Source organism: Centroberyx affinis, unplaced genomic scaffold, assembly GCF_046629955.1.
Source record: "Centroberyx affinis isolate AG114_WGS23_722 - 3 ecotype Tasmania unplaced genomic scaffold, CSIRO-AGI_Caff_v1 ptg000852l_1, whole genome shotgun sequence".
In the NCBI taxonomy this organism is placed as follows: domain Eukaryota; kingdom Metazoa; phylum Chordata; class Actinopteri; order Beryciformes; family Berycidae; genus Centroberyx; species Centroberyx affinis.
Window position 1 is genome coordinate 433237 of NW_027279446.1, and position 14709 is coordinate 447945.

A 14709-nucleotide genomic window follows, 5' to 3' on the forward strand; every position below is an offset into this window, starting at 1 on the left:
TTATTATGCCTGAACTGTTGTTATATGTGTGTTATATGTGTACACTTTGCTATCCCTGAACAAAAATGTAAAAAAAACAAACCAAAAAAACGCCAATATTTACCTCATTGTCCTTGATTTTCCTCACTCACAAAGCTCTGGCCGCCCTTCAGCGATCTGGCAAAAGAGTCTTGCTGCCTTCAAGTGCTCCTTGTAAGCTCCTACTTCTGAGTGGAAAGTCGTAAATACATCTTGTTATTTTTGGTCAGAAATAACAATAGACCCTGAAACAAAAGTAGCTTTATTGGTGACTATTTTAGAAACCATGTGGTACAGAGGCACTTTGTGCTGCAACGGCAGAATGAAGAGAAGAATGTTTGCATCAGTGCTGTAATTGATATTTTAAGTTTATTGGATAAAAGCTCCGTGACACCTAAAATCATGTAAAATTTGACCTTCCCAGTCATATTTACCACTTTATTGGGTCGTTCAAGCGTGCTCTACCCATAATTACAATATTTCCAACTGCATTTGAAGGCAGCATCTGCTTGCTACTGTTGTGTATGTTACTTCTACATACTACATGTTTAATTTCATCACATTTATAAATGAACAGAAAGACAATTATCCCTTTTGAGTTTCATGCCCTACTAGGGGATGGGAGATCAAAGGGGGGACCTACAGCTTGTTGCCTGGTGTTTCCCATACTGACAAATTTTGAGATTTGAACGCTGGCTTGTGAGGAAAGCATATGTGGGGAGTAACACTGACAAGTTGGCTTCGGTAGAGCTGTGTTTGGCGCTGGCATAGCCCCATCCGGCTCAGCAACATCAGGATGTCCCAGTGAAATCCCCTTGTGAGTATAGCATAGAAAAATGGCTGTGCGCAAGAATTGATAGGATAGAAGAGCACCAGCAGCACCTGTGGGGACAAACAGATTAGTCCTTATTTTAGCTGTCAGGAAAAGAAATAATGAAAATTTACTGAATTCAAACTCAAGAGTGAGTCAAACCTTTGAATCTGTGACAGTGATTAGTGGTCGGTGGAGAGTTGCAGACAAGCCATAGAAGGAGATGGGTGCTAGACATAAGAAGTTGGTAAAAATAAGAACAGCCATGCGTTTGGCCATGCTGGCATCACATCTGCTCGACTGGTGCTGGGGATTGTGCACCATACAGTATATGTGGAAGTAGCACAAGCATACCACTATGAAAGCCAAGACATTGAGCATCAGGATAGAGACCACATAAACTTGACCAGCAGTTGTCTCAGTATCCATAGGTAAGCAGATGCTCACCCTCTGATAACTGCTCACACCAACCACTGGCAGCAGCGCTAGGATCAGACAAAGCACCCAACCAACAAGCATCAACACAGCTGCATGGCGTAGTCGCAGTTTCCTCTCTGGCCTCATTGCAAAGAAGATGGTGTGCCAGCATTGAAGGGTGATTGCAGTTAATGTGTAAACAGACAACTCGCTGGCAAAGATGGATAACGCCCCTGCTAGATTGCAGCCAGCTCCTGTCTGCCAGGCAATTGCGTGGTGGTAATATTGGGAGCGTGTGTAGAGGTCAACAGATGCAATGAGCAGCAAGTACATCCCCATACAGAAGTCTGCAAATGCCAAGTGACAGATGAGGAAACGGGTGACAGACAGCTTGTGGTGGCTGGTCAGCAAGACGAACATTACCAGGAGATTAGCCAGAATGGCTAACAAACTAACTACCCAGACAGACACCCTCAGGAATCCTTGGCTTATCACATCCTCACATGGGTTGAACGCATCAGGAAGGGGGCTGCAGGGAAGCCCATGATCATCTGTGTTAAGTTCATTGCACAGTGCATAGTCAAAATCCTTGTCAGGACGCTCCGTAGACAACTCTGTGTAAAAGCCGTCATTTTGACACTCATCCGGAGGACAAATGTAGCTGTTGTAGTAGTAATGATAGTGATATGGGTTGCCAGTGGTTTGGAGAGCATAGCTATCTTTCAGATGTGGATGCTGGTAGTAGGTTTTGTGTCTCCTATAACTCTGAGAGACAGTTCCAGAAGATTTCAGCAATTGTTGTCCCGAGCCAGCCCTGGTCAGGTTGCAAATAACTGCCTCAGTGTGTCTTGAGCACAGAAGGCAAGGATTATTCATCAGAGAATAACAAGTAATTAACTGCAAATTAATTAAATGCATATGAACTTTGAAGTTTGAACTAAAATCATTATAAACATTATTTAAACTAAAATGCATAAAAATGAATACCTCAACTGACATAACTCTTGTGGAACATACAGTAACTCAATAGATGGGGGAAATGTACAAAAAAGAAGAACAAATACCAGAAGTAATCAAGTATAGCGTGGAAAACATTTTTTAGAGGACTTTCTATTCTCTTACTCACCCTCTCCATCTTTTCAACTTTTTCAGGCCACAGCAGTGGCTTGGGAAGGTCAATTCAGCACTCTGTAAATGGAGAAAGGCTCTAAGTGGGGGTAGTTTCTTGAGGGTCCAAGTGTTTTTAGCTTGGAATTTCTCAATGGCCTCCAGTCCTATTGACGGCAAAGAGTTCACTCTGGTCTCTGAAAGGTCTCTGGGAAGACAAAGAGAATGAAGCTGAATTTATATGGATACAAGTAGGGCTGCAACCAACGATTATTTTCATTGTCGGTTAATCTGTCGATTATTTTCTCGATTAATTGATTAGTTGTTTGGTCTATAAAATGTCAGAAAATGGTGAAAAATGTTGATCAGTGTTTCCCAAAGCCCAAGATGACGTCCTCAAATGTCTTGTTTTGTCCACAACCCAAAGATATTCAGTTTACTGTCATAGAGGAGTAAAGAAACCAGAAAATATTCACATTTAAGAAGCTGGAATCAGAGAATTTTGACTTATTTTTCTTAAAAAATTACTCAAACCGATTAATCGATTATCAAAATAGTTGGCGATTAATTTAATAGTTGACAACTAATCGATTAATCGATTAATCGTTGCAGCTCTAGATACAAGGCTAAGGCTGTTCCTGTCTCCTGTTTTGGTTTACAGTCTGAGCTCAGTGTGTTTTGTAGGGGTAGAATTAGGATATTCTCTGATTCAGTAAAATACAAAATTATGAAAAAAAACATATGTCTAGCTGATTTGGGGTTCCTTCAGAGAGAACAGATAATTAACGATAATCCCTGTCTAGCAAACACTGTATACTTTTCAATCACTCACAAGAGAGTTGGGCCATGAATCACGCCAGAAAAAGCAAATTCATCTAGTCTTTCCAAATCCACATTCCTGTGAAGATACCTGAGCAAATGAGAATAGATTAGGGGCAGGGGAAAGTGGCAATATTTAGGAAGTTTTGTAATTGATATCATTCCTTAAAGTAATAATCCACGAAATTTTCATATAAATAAATGTCCGTTTTGCTACTCTCTATCACTGATTGATATGACTTAATAGTGATCCAACCCTGTTTATGAAAGCTTTTACATTTGCTGTTCTAAGCCTGGTGTTGGGTCTGGTGCACAGGAAGTGATGCGTTTTATGTTTCCAGTTTATTTGGAATAATCTACATTTACAGAAACTCAAATTTCATCAACAGAAAATCCAAGGAAAAGTATGTCACAATAATGAGCGCTTAGCACCAATGATGGCGACAAAATTTAAAAAACACCACAGCAATAACCTCTTGGCATCAAAGATGGAGACAAAATTTAAACACCACAGCAATGACTGCATAGCACCAAAGATGGAGACAAAATCAATAAAATTACAATCTCGTGGATTACCACTTTAAACTTTTGTCAACAACACAATACTTAAGAACTGCATACACTTTCTCAAGTCTGCTCCCATTGAAGGCGTAGCAATGGATCTCTTTCAGGCCATTGCTATTCAACATACTACAAAAACACATTGTTATTCAGTTATAAATCTGAAGTACCTCAATTTCCATACAGTACATATTTGGGCTCAAGTTGTCTGTCAGTGGCAGTAGGTTGTACTTTCCTGTGGCTGTCCCATGTGATGTAACATATTTAATACTTTGATGTGCTCATGTATAATGTAAGCAATGTCCACCTGGGGTCACTTTGTCCACATTCTTTATCCAGATCAATATGCGAAAGGCTTATTCCTGTTATATGTTCAGATGTTCAGATATGCTTCATGAGACTGCCCTGAGCCTATATGATGATCACAACAATATGGCCAAAATCATGAGGAAATAAATTAGGTAATGCAACCTCACTAACCCCATAAGAGATAAAAACTCTATCTTCATTAAACTTCACATAAATATTCACTATGTAGCATTTTCGTAAGACAAAAATTTGTATTTGAGCTGAACAAAAAAATCCACCCAACAGTGATCCATGAGACTTCCTGATTTTGCCCATATGAGCCCATTTGATCAGGAAGGACCACTGATGGGAAATCTTCTCTGCATACAGGAAGTGACAAATCAAAATGGAAAATGCATGTTTTATCTTTAAAATAAAAACACATGGTATGAATTTTTCAGAATTGCTCACAGATCAGCTGGGGCTGTGTACAGTTTACTGATATCACCTTAGATGATATCTGGATAATGAAGTCCTCAAAATGACCTCAGAGTTAAGTCTCGCTGCCATTTGGGGCCCAGCTAGTAGATAATAGTAGCGCAGAGCTGGACTAATGTACATATTATGGTAATATCAAAGAAAAGCAACATTTGAGATACAGAGGAAGCAGAACTGTCTAAATCCTACTTACATGGATAGATCGTTTTTAGATAGGGATGTAACGATACCAAAAACTCACGGTACGATAATACCACGATAAAAAGTCCACGATACGATATTTATCACGATATTCAAAAAAAAAAAAAACTAAGAAAAATGATGACTTGAAAAAAATGTCCTTTATTAAATAATAAATCTGACGTGTCCAGCATTTTTTATTCATATAAACTTTGTTTTTCCTTTTAACTTAAAGTGCTTCTGCTTTCCTTCTTTAATAAAATAAAATAAAAGTAGCCAGCCATGACCTAAGCATGTGCAAAAAATTGGCATGAATTGTCTTTGGCAATTAATGATTGAACTATGTACAATTGCAAAACAAAAACAATGCAGCAGTCAATAGCAGTCCTTTAATAAAATAAAATAATAATATATTATTGCAGCAGCTGGATCTTGTAAACAAAACAAGTCACACTCACAGTGGAACATCAGTGTTTTTTAGTACCCCCTATGCTACTACCTACCTACCTAGTAGGCTAGGCAGGCATTTATTTTAAAGGGCCAAAAACATAAAGTCAAGTCAGACAGTCAGTCACAGACTGAAACAGGAACATCCAGTGTTTTTTTTTACCTACTCTACACACAGAAAGTAGGCATTTTCTTAGTGCCACTGCATCTCACACATCAAATAACAAACAAGGAAATAAAATAATCAGACCCTGCAATAAAATAAATCAAGTTTCACTTTAGTTTTTCAAGTAACTCAACTCAAACAAACTGTAAACTCAAACTCACTCACTCATCATCAGACAGGTTTTTTTTTAGGAATATGAGCATGTCCACATTTCCAGGTAGAAGCTGGGATCTTTGGGCGTTGACAATGTCCCCTGCTGTAGAAAAAACTCTCGCTCGGTACTGAGGTTGCTGGGACAGAGAGATATGCTTTGGCCATGGATGACAGCAGTGGGTAAAACCGTGCATTGTCTCTCCACCACTTGAGAGGACAGTCAGAGAGTAAAATAGAGGTCTTTTTGTGGTACAAGTCAATTTCAGTCTGGATCCCAATGTTGGGCTGTGCGCCGTCCACTCCTTCAGTGAAAGATTCCCCAAGGAGATCTTTGAGTGCTGTCTTTTTGGAAGGAGGAGATTGTTCCTTCTCAGCTCTATGTGCTGTGTGTGGCAGGCCATCACCAGGCTCAGGCTGTCCAGCTGCATGTGTGGGGCTGCCCAGTGCTGCTCCTTCCCCTTCTGTTTCATTAGGGTTCTGTAGAAGCAAGCAGAGGTAGAAAAAACTTCCTAAATGTCTCATCTTGTTTCTTTTCACAAAAGCAACAGAGCAACAGAGGCAAGCCCTGCACAGTCACACTCACTATCTCATACACACAACTTAAAAGTTACCTGAACAAGTTACACACACACACAAAGAATATTTAAATAAATACCTGGTTCTGCATCTGTGTTGCTTTCACCTTCAGCCTGTTGAAAACGTCCTCCCTCTGTCCGTCGTTTAGCTGGCGCAAGCTCCGGAACCGGGGGTCCAACGCAGTGCTTTCTAGCAGAAACTTGTTTTGCTCCCCTTGGTATCGGTCTGTCAAGTCCTTCAGTATGGCTCTCTTCATTTTGGCGATGGTGGTGGAGTCCTCATCGCACTCTGCCATGCTCTGTTCTATCATGTGCTTGAGGGGCACAATGAGAGAGACTGTAGGTCGAGACTCATCGCACAACACGGTGGTTGCTTTTTTCAGCGGTGTGAGAAGCCTTACTATGTCGGCTCGGTCCAGAGTGTCTATGTCATGTGCGTTGCGCCTGACTTCATCACTCAGTAGCGCTGCAGCGACTGCTTGTTGTTGCTCCAGGTAACGCTCAAGCATGTCGAGCGAGCTGTTCCATCGTGTGACTACGTCCATTATCAGTTTATGTACTGGCAGGTTTAACATTCTCTGTTTGGAGGCCAGCACAGCTGTGGCAGTTGAACTGCGGTGAAAAAACGCTGCTACACGCTTGACTCGACCCAGCAGACGACTGACGCGGCCTATGTTCAAACCCGCTTGTGACGCAAGGTTTAAAGTGTGTGCAAAACACTTTATGTGTGGGGACAGTCCGGCCTCTCTTACTGCTACATCCATGTTTCGTGCATTGTCTGTAATGACAATAGTGTCTGTGTCACTTTCGCTTTTGTCTCTTGGTACAGAGCTGGTAACACTGTGCGACTAAAGTATGGCCGTGATGGAATAGTATACTTCGGCTCCAGCGTGTTTACTAACCTCCAAAATCCATCGTTGTCGACCACAGAAAACGGCCTTAAGTCTTTGGCTATGTATTCACCGATGCATCTTGTTATTTCTTCAGCTCTCGGACTGTTATGAGGAAGTGGGGCTCCAAATGCTTCTTTCAGGGTCCTTTGGCCTGGCTGAAGCTTTTTCATCACAGTACATTGTTGTTGTGGTCGGAGCTTTTCTGGGTGGTGATGTGCCAAACGGCTTCTCATGTTTGATGTATTTCCCGTGTTGTAGCTGACCGTCGCCCGGCAGTATTTGCACATTGTTTTGCATTTGTTAGTTTCCTTTTCGCCATTGTCATTTCTTGAAACGGGAAAACCGAAATGCTGCCACACATCAGCTCTAAAAGTCGATGGAGCATCGGCAATCTGAACTTCACATTTTTCATTTCGTGGTTCTTCGCAACGTTCATCTTCTTCATCCGCCATTTCTCGTTGGGTCTACTCTGAGCCTGTCAAGACAAGACGCAGTGCTTGACTTGCACGCAAAGGATGACGGGAGTCTGTCTTCTTGACTAGTATGATTGCGCCCTCTGCTGCTGTTCAAACAAAAACAATACAGTTTTCGACAAGGAGACATAGTAGAACGCAGCTCTACTAGCGAAATAACCATGTAATATCGTGGTAGATTTCCCACGACGGCATCGAGACATTTTTTCATCACGATACCGCGAAATTCGATATGCTGTTACATCCCTATTTTCAGATATTCCATTGAAAGAATTTGCAGGTATTACTATGAAGATATTATCCACTATCTCCCTTTTGAGATGATATGGACATGAAATATTTCACACCAGACAAGAGTAAAGTTCAGCTACTTTGACTAACAAATGAGATGTGCCATTAGGTACAGTATTCAAATGCTACATACAAGATAAACTCCTCTTGGTTGGATTGAATGTACTGTAGGGCAGGAAAGGAGGTGAGACCTGTGTTGAAAATACCACTGTATCAAAACAAATTTCAGTTAGCAATAATGACACCAAAGAGTTAAATTCTAGATAGGAAACGATATAGCATCAAGCATATTAGCACCATTTATGTATGGTTTTCCTGTGAAAAACGTGATATACTTATGTAGACTAACGAAAGCAAATGAGATTTCACTTACAGATACTTTAAATTAGGCAGATCCTTAAATGCTTCTGGGTCAATCTGTGCCAGTGTTTTGATACTTCTTACTTCTCTGTTGGACACACACACACACACACAGACACACACAGACGCATACACAAACACACAGACAGAGACAGACACACACACACACACAAAAAAAAAATCTGTTTCACATGCCAGGTTTCAAGGCATTAGCTTCCAGTAGCTTGATGACGTGTGAGCTGGCTTGTAGATTCTGCAGTTATAAATGGCCACCCTAGACCACCACAGAGAGGCTTCCTCATTTTTTCTCAGATTTCAATACAAAACATACCATTTTGTAGATCTGATCTTGCTCTTCCATAAAATGTAATAGACGCACTCGGATCCATAGGTGCTGATTTAAGTTGTGTCACATGCTGCATACCATTGTATTTTGCTTTAGTTACATTCAGCTGTAAAAAAAAAAAAAAAAAAGAGTTAATATGAGGCAGTTTGGTTCATATGGCCCAGGTGTTTACTGCACTGTAGCTTCTCTATTCACTTTACAGCCTCCAGAGGCTCAAGAAATAGCCTCACAACCAGACAAAATTTGTGTTACATATGGCAGTTCTATGCTATGTAGCAATGATATAGTAATTCAAGTTTTTACTGTCCCATATCTGTGGGGGGATGTTGATCAATACCAATGACAAAACAATTACTTTTTAAAACAATGACTAATTACACTGTACTTACCTGGTGATTTTTTTTGGTCAAGATTAATGCAATATGCTTCCACAGTAACAACTCTGACGTGAAAACCAAGTCAAACTTGTTGTGCATGTATTGAACAGTGCTTGGCGGATAAAGGTGCTTCTGATTTGGATTCTGAACCAAATTGTGGGACAGTGGCCAGTGCAGTACTAATGCAGGATAGATGCAGCATGATGGAGAACTACTCCAAGGGCTACCGCAGTGTTCATGGTGGCGCTGATGGAGTGGCTTCATTTTAATCACAATCAAGTTGCAATGTTTAAAGGGTACTTACATGTGGGTTGCCCAGGGCAGGTTATGGAAAGAATGCCTCTCCAGAAGTCTTAAAGTCTCATTATCAGAGATGTAGCTGAAAAACAAATCAGAAACCAAAGGTCATTCTACATTTGGTTTCAGAGACATGGTTTGCACTTAGGCATACAGTTTTAATATTTTCAGATATTGAATAAAGATACTACTCTTGTACATTTTTGTCCTGCATTATTTTTTTTTTATCATTTATTTTTTATTGTAACACCGTCAAGTTACAGACAATACAACAGGTTGCCAAATACATTTTGATTGTTTAACCCAACTATCCGTCTACCCCTCTTGCTGATGATAGTTCCAGGTAAGGAATGTCCAAAAAGCTCCGAAGCCAGTGAGTACTTGAAATATCATGAGGAGGTTTCCAATGCTGGACTACAATCTTCTTAGCTGCAGTCAGGCCTGCCAGCCAGACTTTGCGTGTTTTTTCCGTAAGGGAAAGGTGGGAATCATCATTTAGAAGATGTACAGCAGGGTCCATTGACAATTGTACCCCCGTTAGTTCTGCTAATAACTGCTAATAACCTTCCCCCAAAAATCAAAAACCCCTGGACACTCCCATACAACATGTATAAAGGAGCCAACGGTACCCTGGGAGCAAAATGAGCAATATGTCTAATTCTCTGCGTTAGATATGCTCTATGACAAAATTTCACCCTGCATTATTTTTTAAGTGGTTTGATTATGAGTAATCTTTGAGAAATTAGAAATATAAGCATATTTGAATGAGAACCACTGAATAAACCGACTATTGACTTGAAAATAACACGGCTATAGCCAAGACATTTTACTTTTATTTTCTTGATCAATATATTACATTGTTATATGAATCATATTGACACTATATTCTAAATAATTATAATCCTTGTATTCTTATTTTTTTCTGATTGATGACCATGTTTTTTTAGACTGTGCAAACATTGTACACATACCACACATAAATGTTCAGTTCATTTCAAAAATAAATAAAATGGAGTTTACATTACAACATAAAGAATAAATATTGTTTATTCTTCTTTGTAAAAGAGTTATGTTATGTATGGCAAATGATGCTATTTTAAAAGAAAATCTTACATGTGGGAAATGTTGACCAAATTGGCAAAGGCATCCTGAGGAATGGAAGAATGTCTCGTCTCTACCATCCACCTGAAATGGGAATACACATTCTAGTGGGATTTAAATTGTTTAGCCATAATAAAATAGTGATCCACAAGCTGAAGTCATTGTTGAAAGATTTTTGGCAACTTACACCTCCTCTGTGCTGGGATGGAAAACGGGCATGACTTCAACTCCGAAGCATGAAACACTATGAGTGTCCCATTCACATTGGCAGTGAACTGGGCAATATTCCAAATTAAGTGTGGCCTCAACACTTGTGATGAAGATGAAAATCAGGTGATGAAAATCAGGATTCATTGTGACACTCAGTTTGAAAGCAGTGGCGAAGACTCCCAGGTTACGCACAGTGAGAAGGGAGGGGAAGGTATTCACTGGGCCGTCCTGGATTTTGGCAACTAGTGTCAAGCAAGCCAAAATAACAAGAAGGACTTCTGGTCACAACTTTCAAAATTATAAAAATATTTTTTGAGTCATACAAAGTACAGAAGAAAAAGTAAAGAATGCATTTAAGGAGCAATTTGTAGTAAATGAAAGTACAGATGCTGCTTTTCTGTATTTTTGACAGATGCTATTTTTCAGTTTTTCATATTAATAGCCATATTGGTCTATACAAGATGCATACAAGGCTGCCAAAAAAGAAAAAGAAAAAACTCAAAACTTATACCAGACAACTTGCAAGGGTTCTACTATTGTCCATTTTAACCCATTTTCAATACAGTTGTACCTAAAGGCTGTCAGGCAGCGGCCTCCTCAAATTTTTTTTTAGTTCATAGGAGAACGCCTTCTGGCTCTAGGTAGTACTTTTTTGAAGTTTAGATTTAGAACTTTCAAAGACAGATTAATCTAGAACCCTTACCAATTGGTTACATCTGTATCTGTATCTGTATCTGTTGTGTTCCATCATTTATATTAGTGCTACTTTCTACCACTAGGCGGCACTGTCCTAAAGTAGGTACTAGTTGAGACGCTGTGTATAGACAGATTCAAGATGGCTACTACTGAATGTACGATGCTATGCCGCTACTGAGAATATGTTTTGCTTTGCTGTTAGCCTGTTGAAGTAAACGGCACTTGTTAAGAGTCTGGCGTTTTATTCATGAGCCTACACTATAGTATCTGTATCAGTAAGTGGTTACATCTGGAACTGGGGCTGCAACTATGATTATTTTCATTATTTTTTTGATAAACTGATTAACCATTTAGTCTATAAAATGTAAAAAATAACGACAAATGCTCATCACAAGTTGCCAGAGCCCAGAGTGATGTCTTAGTCTTACCAGCATGCCAACCCCCAAATGTAATCAGTGATGGAGCAGATACAGAATGATGGTAGCGCTCCACTCACACCGTTCTCTCAAACTGCAGCCAAAAACAAAGCTGATGACGGCCATTTTGTTGTCATAACAACATAGTTGTTGTCGCACTCTGTTGTCATACGTAGTATTGTCCCGCCTACATCGACTGTCCAATCAGGTATATGTCAGTAACTGCCAGTGAATACGCTTGCGTCCCAACCCTTATGAATCGCCATGCAAATTCAAGGGGGATGAGGGAGGGGAATGCAGGGGGCTCCCAGATACAGTGCCCCCCCCCCCCCCAGCTCCGAACCCCGACCACAGGGTGGGCGGCCCCAAAACACAAGCAGGGGAGAAGGCAAGACAAGGGGGACAGAGGTCAGGTGACCAGCATTCATGGGTGCACCCGTCTGAGGCAGCCCCCCAACCCTTAGGAAGGAGCTTGCCCATCACATATTGTGCTCTATGTTCATCTTGGTCAAATTTTTATTTATTTATTTATTTATATATATAATATATCAGGGGTACTCAAATACAAATCTTAAAGGTCCACAAAGAAAATTTTCAATTAGACAAAGGTCCGTTTATTAAGGTCAGTCAAGCTTTTAACGAATTATAATTAAATTATTAAATTAATAATATAAAATTAAATATAAAATATATATAATATAAAATTAAATTATATAAAATATATAAAATAAAATTAAATAAAATATAAAATGACATGTTAAATTAAATTAAATTAAAGCTACAAATCACCATTTCCCCATTATCCCCATCCCCCAAACCCGGTTCACACACCCAGCCACCAAAGGTGAATCAAACCATCCTAAGAATCAAAGTCCAAATAAGTCCAGAACTATTGTACATTGTGTCAAACACTGTTGCTTAATGAGAGAAGTGGCACCTTTGGTCTGCTGCCAAGACTTTGAACTTTGGCACAAAAGGTGTGATGGCCAGGCAGAGACACTGATGCAAGTGTTCATGGGTGAGTCGGCTGCGGTACTCGTTCTTCACCGTGTTCATTGTTGAGAATGCAGACTCACTGCTGTAGGCTGGCCACCTTTGAACACGCCATTTTAGATTGATTCACGTTCCAAATCTAGGCTAGTAGCTAACTGCTGACGAAACGAGCTGCGCTGTCAACTTCATTACACCGGTCTTTGTTCTCTTCTCTTGTAAAAATAAAGTTTGAAAAAAAAAGTGCGGCTCTACAGTATGACGTCGCGTCCGCGACCCACCGCTGTCATGGAGATGACGGGACGCTGAATGTGATTGGACCAAACCAAAGCAGAGTAGACGTCCTCACACAGACAATGGAGCAGTCAGAGCGCTGCTTGCAGTGGAGAAAGCGGAGAATTTTGACTCGTTGCGTTGCGGCGAAGTCTCGCAGATAATACAAATAATACATATGAAAAGTATAATTTGCTCAGAGTCCGGAGACAGTTGTGGTTCGGTCCGGATCCGGACCGGAGTCCGGACTTTGAGGATGACTGTAATATATATTTATTTTCCCCTTTTCAATGATGTGGGGATATTTCCCAGAGAGACCCCAGTTCCCCTCGTATCACCACCAACACTCACGCTCCGTGTCATAATCCTCTAGGGATTGTCTCCTCAATAATAAAGGGTATGTAGCTGAACTATTTTTTTTAACACTCAATAATAAATTTAACTAATTAAATATAGCCACTAGCAGTGATGGCTGGGTTCATGGCAGCACAGCAGTCAGAGCTGAAACATGGAAGTTTGCATTTAGATAACTGTCAGTTTTGTCATATTAGGCTGTTGATCCATCAGGCCCGAAGCTATCAAGTTCTGAATGTAATAGCAAGTTAAAAGATGTCGGGGGGTTAGGGAAATGTGGACTTTGTGGACAAATTTTGAATGGGAACGTATTGCCATTGTACGCAATGTGGTCTCAATGGCTTTGAGACGAAACAAAGTGTACAATGCCAATGCGTGGGAATGGGCAAGTGGACGCTGCTCGTGCCGACCTCGTTTTTCCTCCGGGGGGCACCAGCGAAGCACAGGGGTGTCCGCTGGCCAGGCCTTTGTCCACTGGCAATACCCTCAATGTTAATTGGACACTACATTGTTGTATATGGGGGAAATTAGACTATAAGTGGGTATATGTGTTTTTTCCTCCCAAATCACCATTTTTTCATGGAAACTCGCTAATTTTGGCCCAAAGGACCTAAACAAAACACTTTTGGCGGGGACGGGGCCCAAAGCAGTCCGGGTGGCTTACTTTTTTTTTACTCGTCCTATCGAGCTGATATTCGGGGGGTGGCATGGCGGACCCAAAGACAATTGCTAGTGTACATTTCCGGCCATTCAGAGGGCTCGAAATTTTCATGTTGTCCAATCGTCACCAAATTTGCCGAGCTCAAAGTTGGGTCCCCCCGGAGGGCTGCCTGATAGTCGGTGGACCTCAATAAAAGCGTGCTTAATTTTTATTGGTCGTAAAAGTTTCCCTTACTTTTTGCCCATTGAAAGGTATTGGAAGTGGACAGTTTGTCCACTTGCCAATACTTTTGCATTAAAGTGCATTAAAGTGCATTAAAGTGTCCACTTGCAATGTAAAGGTATTGCCATTGGACACCCCAGGGTATGGCAAATGGACAGTGTCCAATGGCAATACCCTAACATTAGGCCAAAGGCAACGTAAATGTATTGCCATTGAACACCTCAGGCATGGCAAATGGACAGGGTCAGCAATGGGTGAGTTGGAGGGTGACATTTTAACAGTAAGACCCTCTCATCCTGAGGAATCAATGCTGCAAAAACCAAACAATAAATAACAAGTTGAATTTTCACACCGTTTCTCCTTTTATGTTTAAACAAACTTGCAGGGAGTGTGGAGGGAGAGAGCTCTCTCCGATCTGCTTGAACTTTCATTGACCTCTCAGTCAATTAAGGGTTTTTAAAGTGATCCACAATGAATTTCAACCCCAAAATTGACTCTGTTGATCTATGCAAACACCTCTATGACTGTACGTTGCTTCCGTGTCATTTCGACACTCCTGGAAGAAAGTAGCCTTAGGAAGGAGTTAGAAGCCTGGAACTTGGCACACTAAGAGTACCCCATGGAGGGATGAACATACTGCAGTTTCAGCCTCCTACCCCAAGACACTTTGGAGATATGGCCCTGTCCATTTACCATACCCTGGCCAATG

At 40.7% G+C, this 14709-nt stretch overlaps 1 protein-coding gene across 1 annotated transcript; it reads right to left on the minus strand.

Annotated features, from left to right (window-relative positions):
- Positions 1–985: 985 nt before the first annotated feature.
- Positions 986–10532, minus strand: LOC139645378 (thyrotropin receptor-like). Its single transcript, XM_071521068.1, has 10 exons — positions 10366–10532; positions 10191–10262; positions 9085–9159; positions 8071–8145; positions 7831–7905; positions 7626–7718; positions 3794–3862; positions 3186–3263; positions 2373–2561; positions 986–2093 (listed from the first exon to the last, which is right to left on the minus strand). The coding sequence occupies exons 1-10, from the start codon at positions 10530–10532 to the stop codon at positions 986–988; spliced, it is 2001 nt and encodes a 666-aa protein (XP_071377169.1).
- Positions 10533–14709: the final 4177 nt, after the last annotated feature.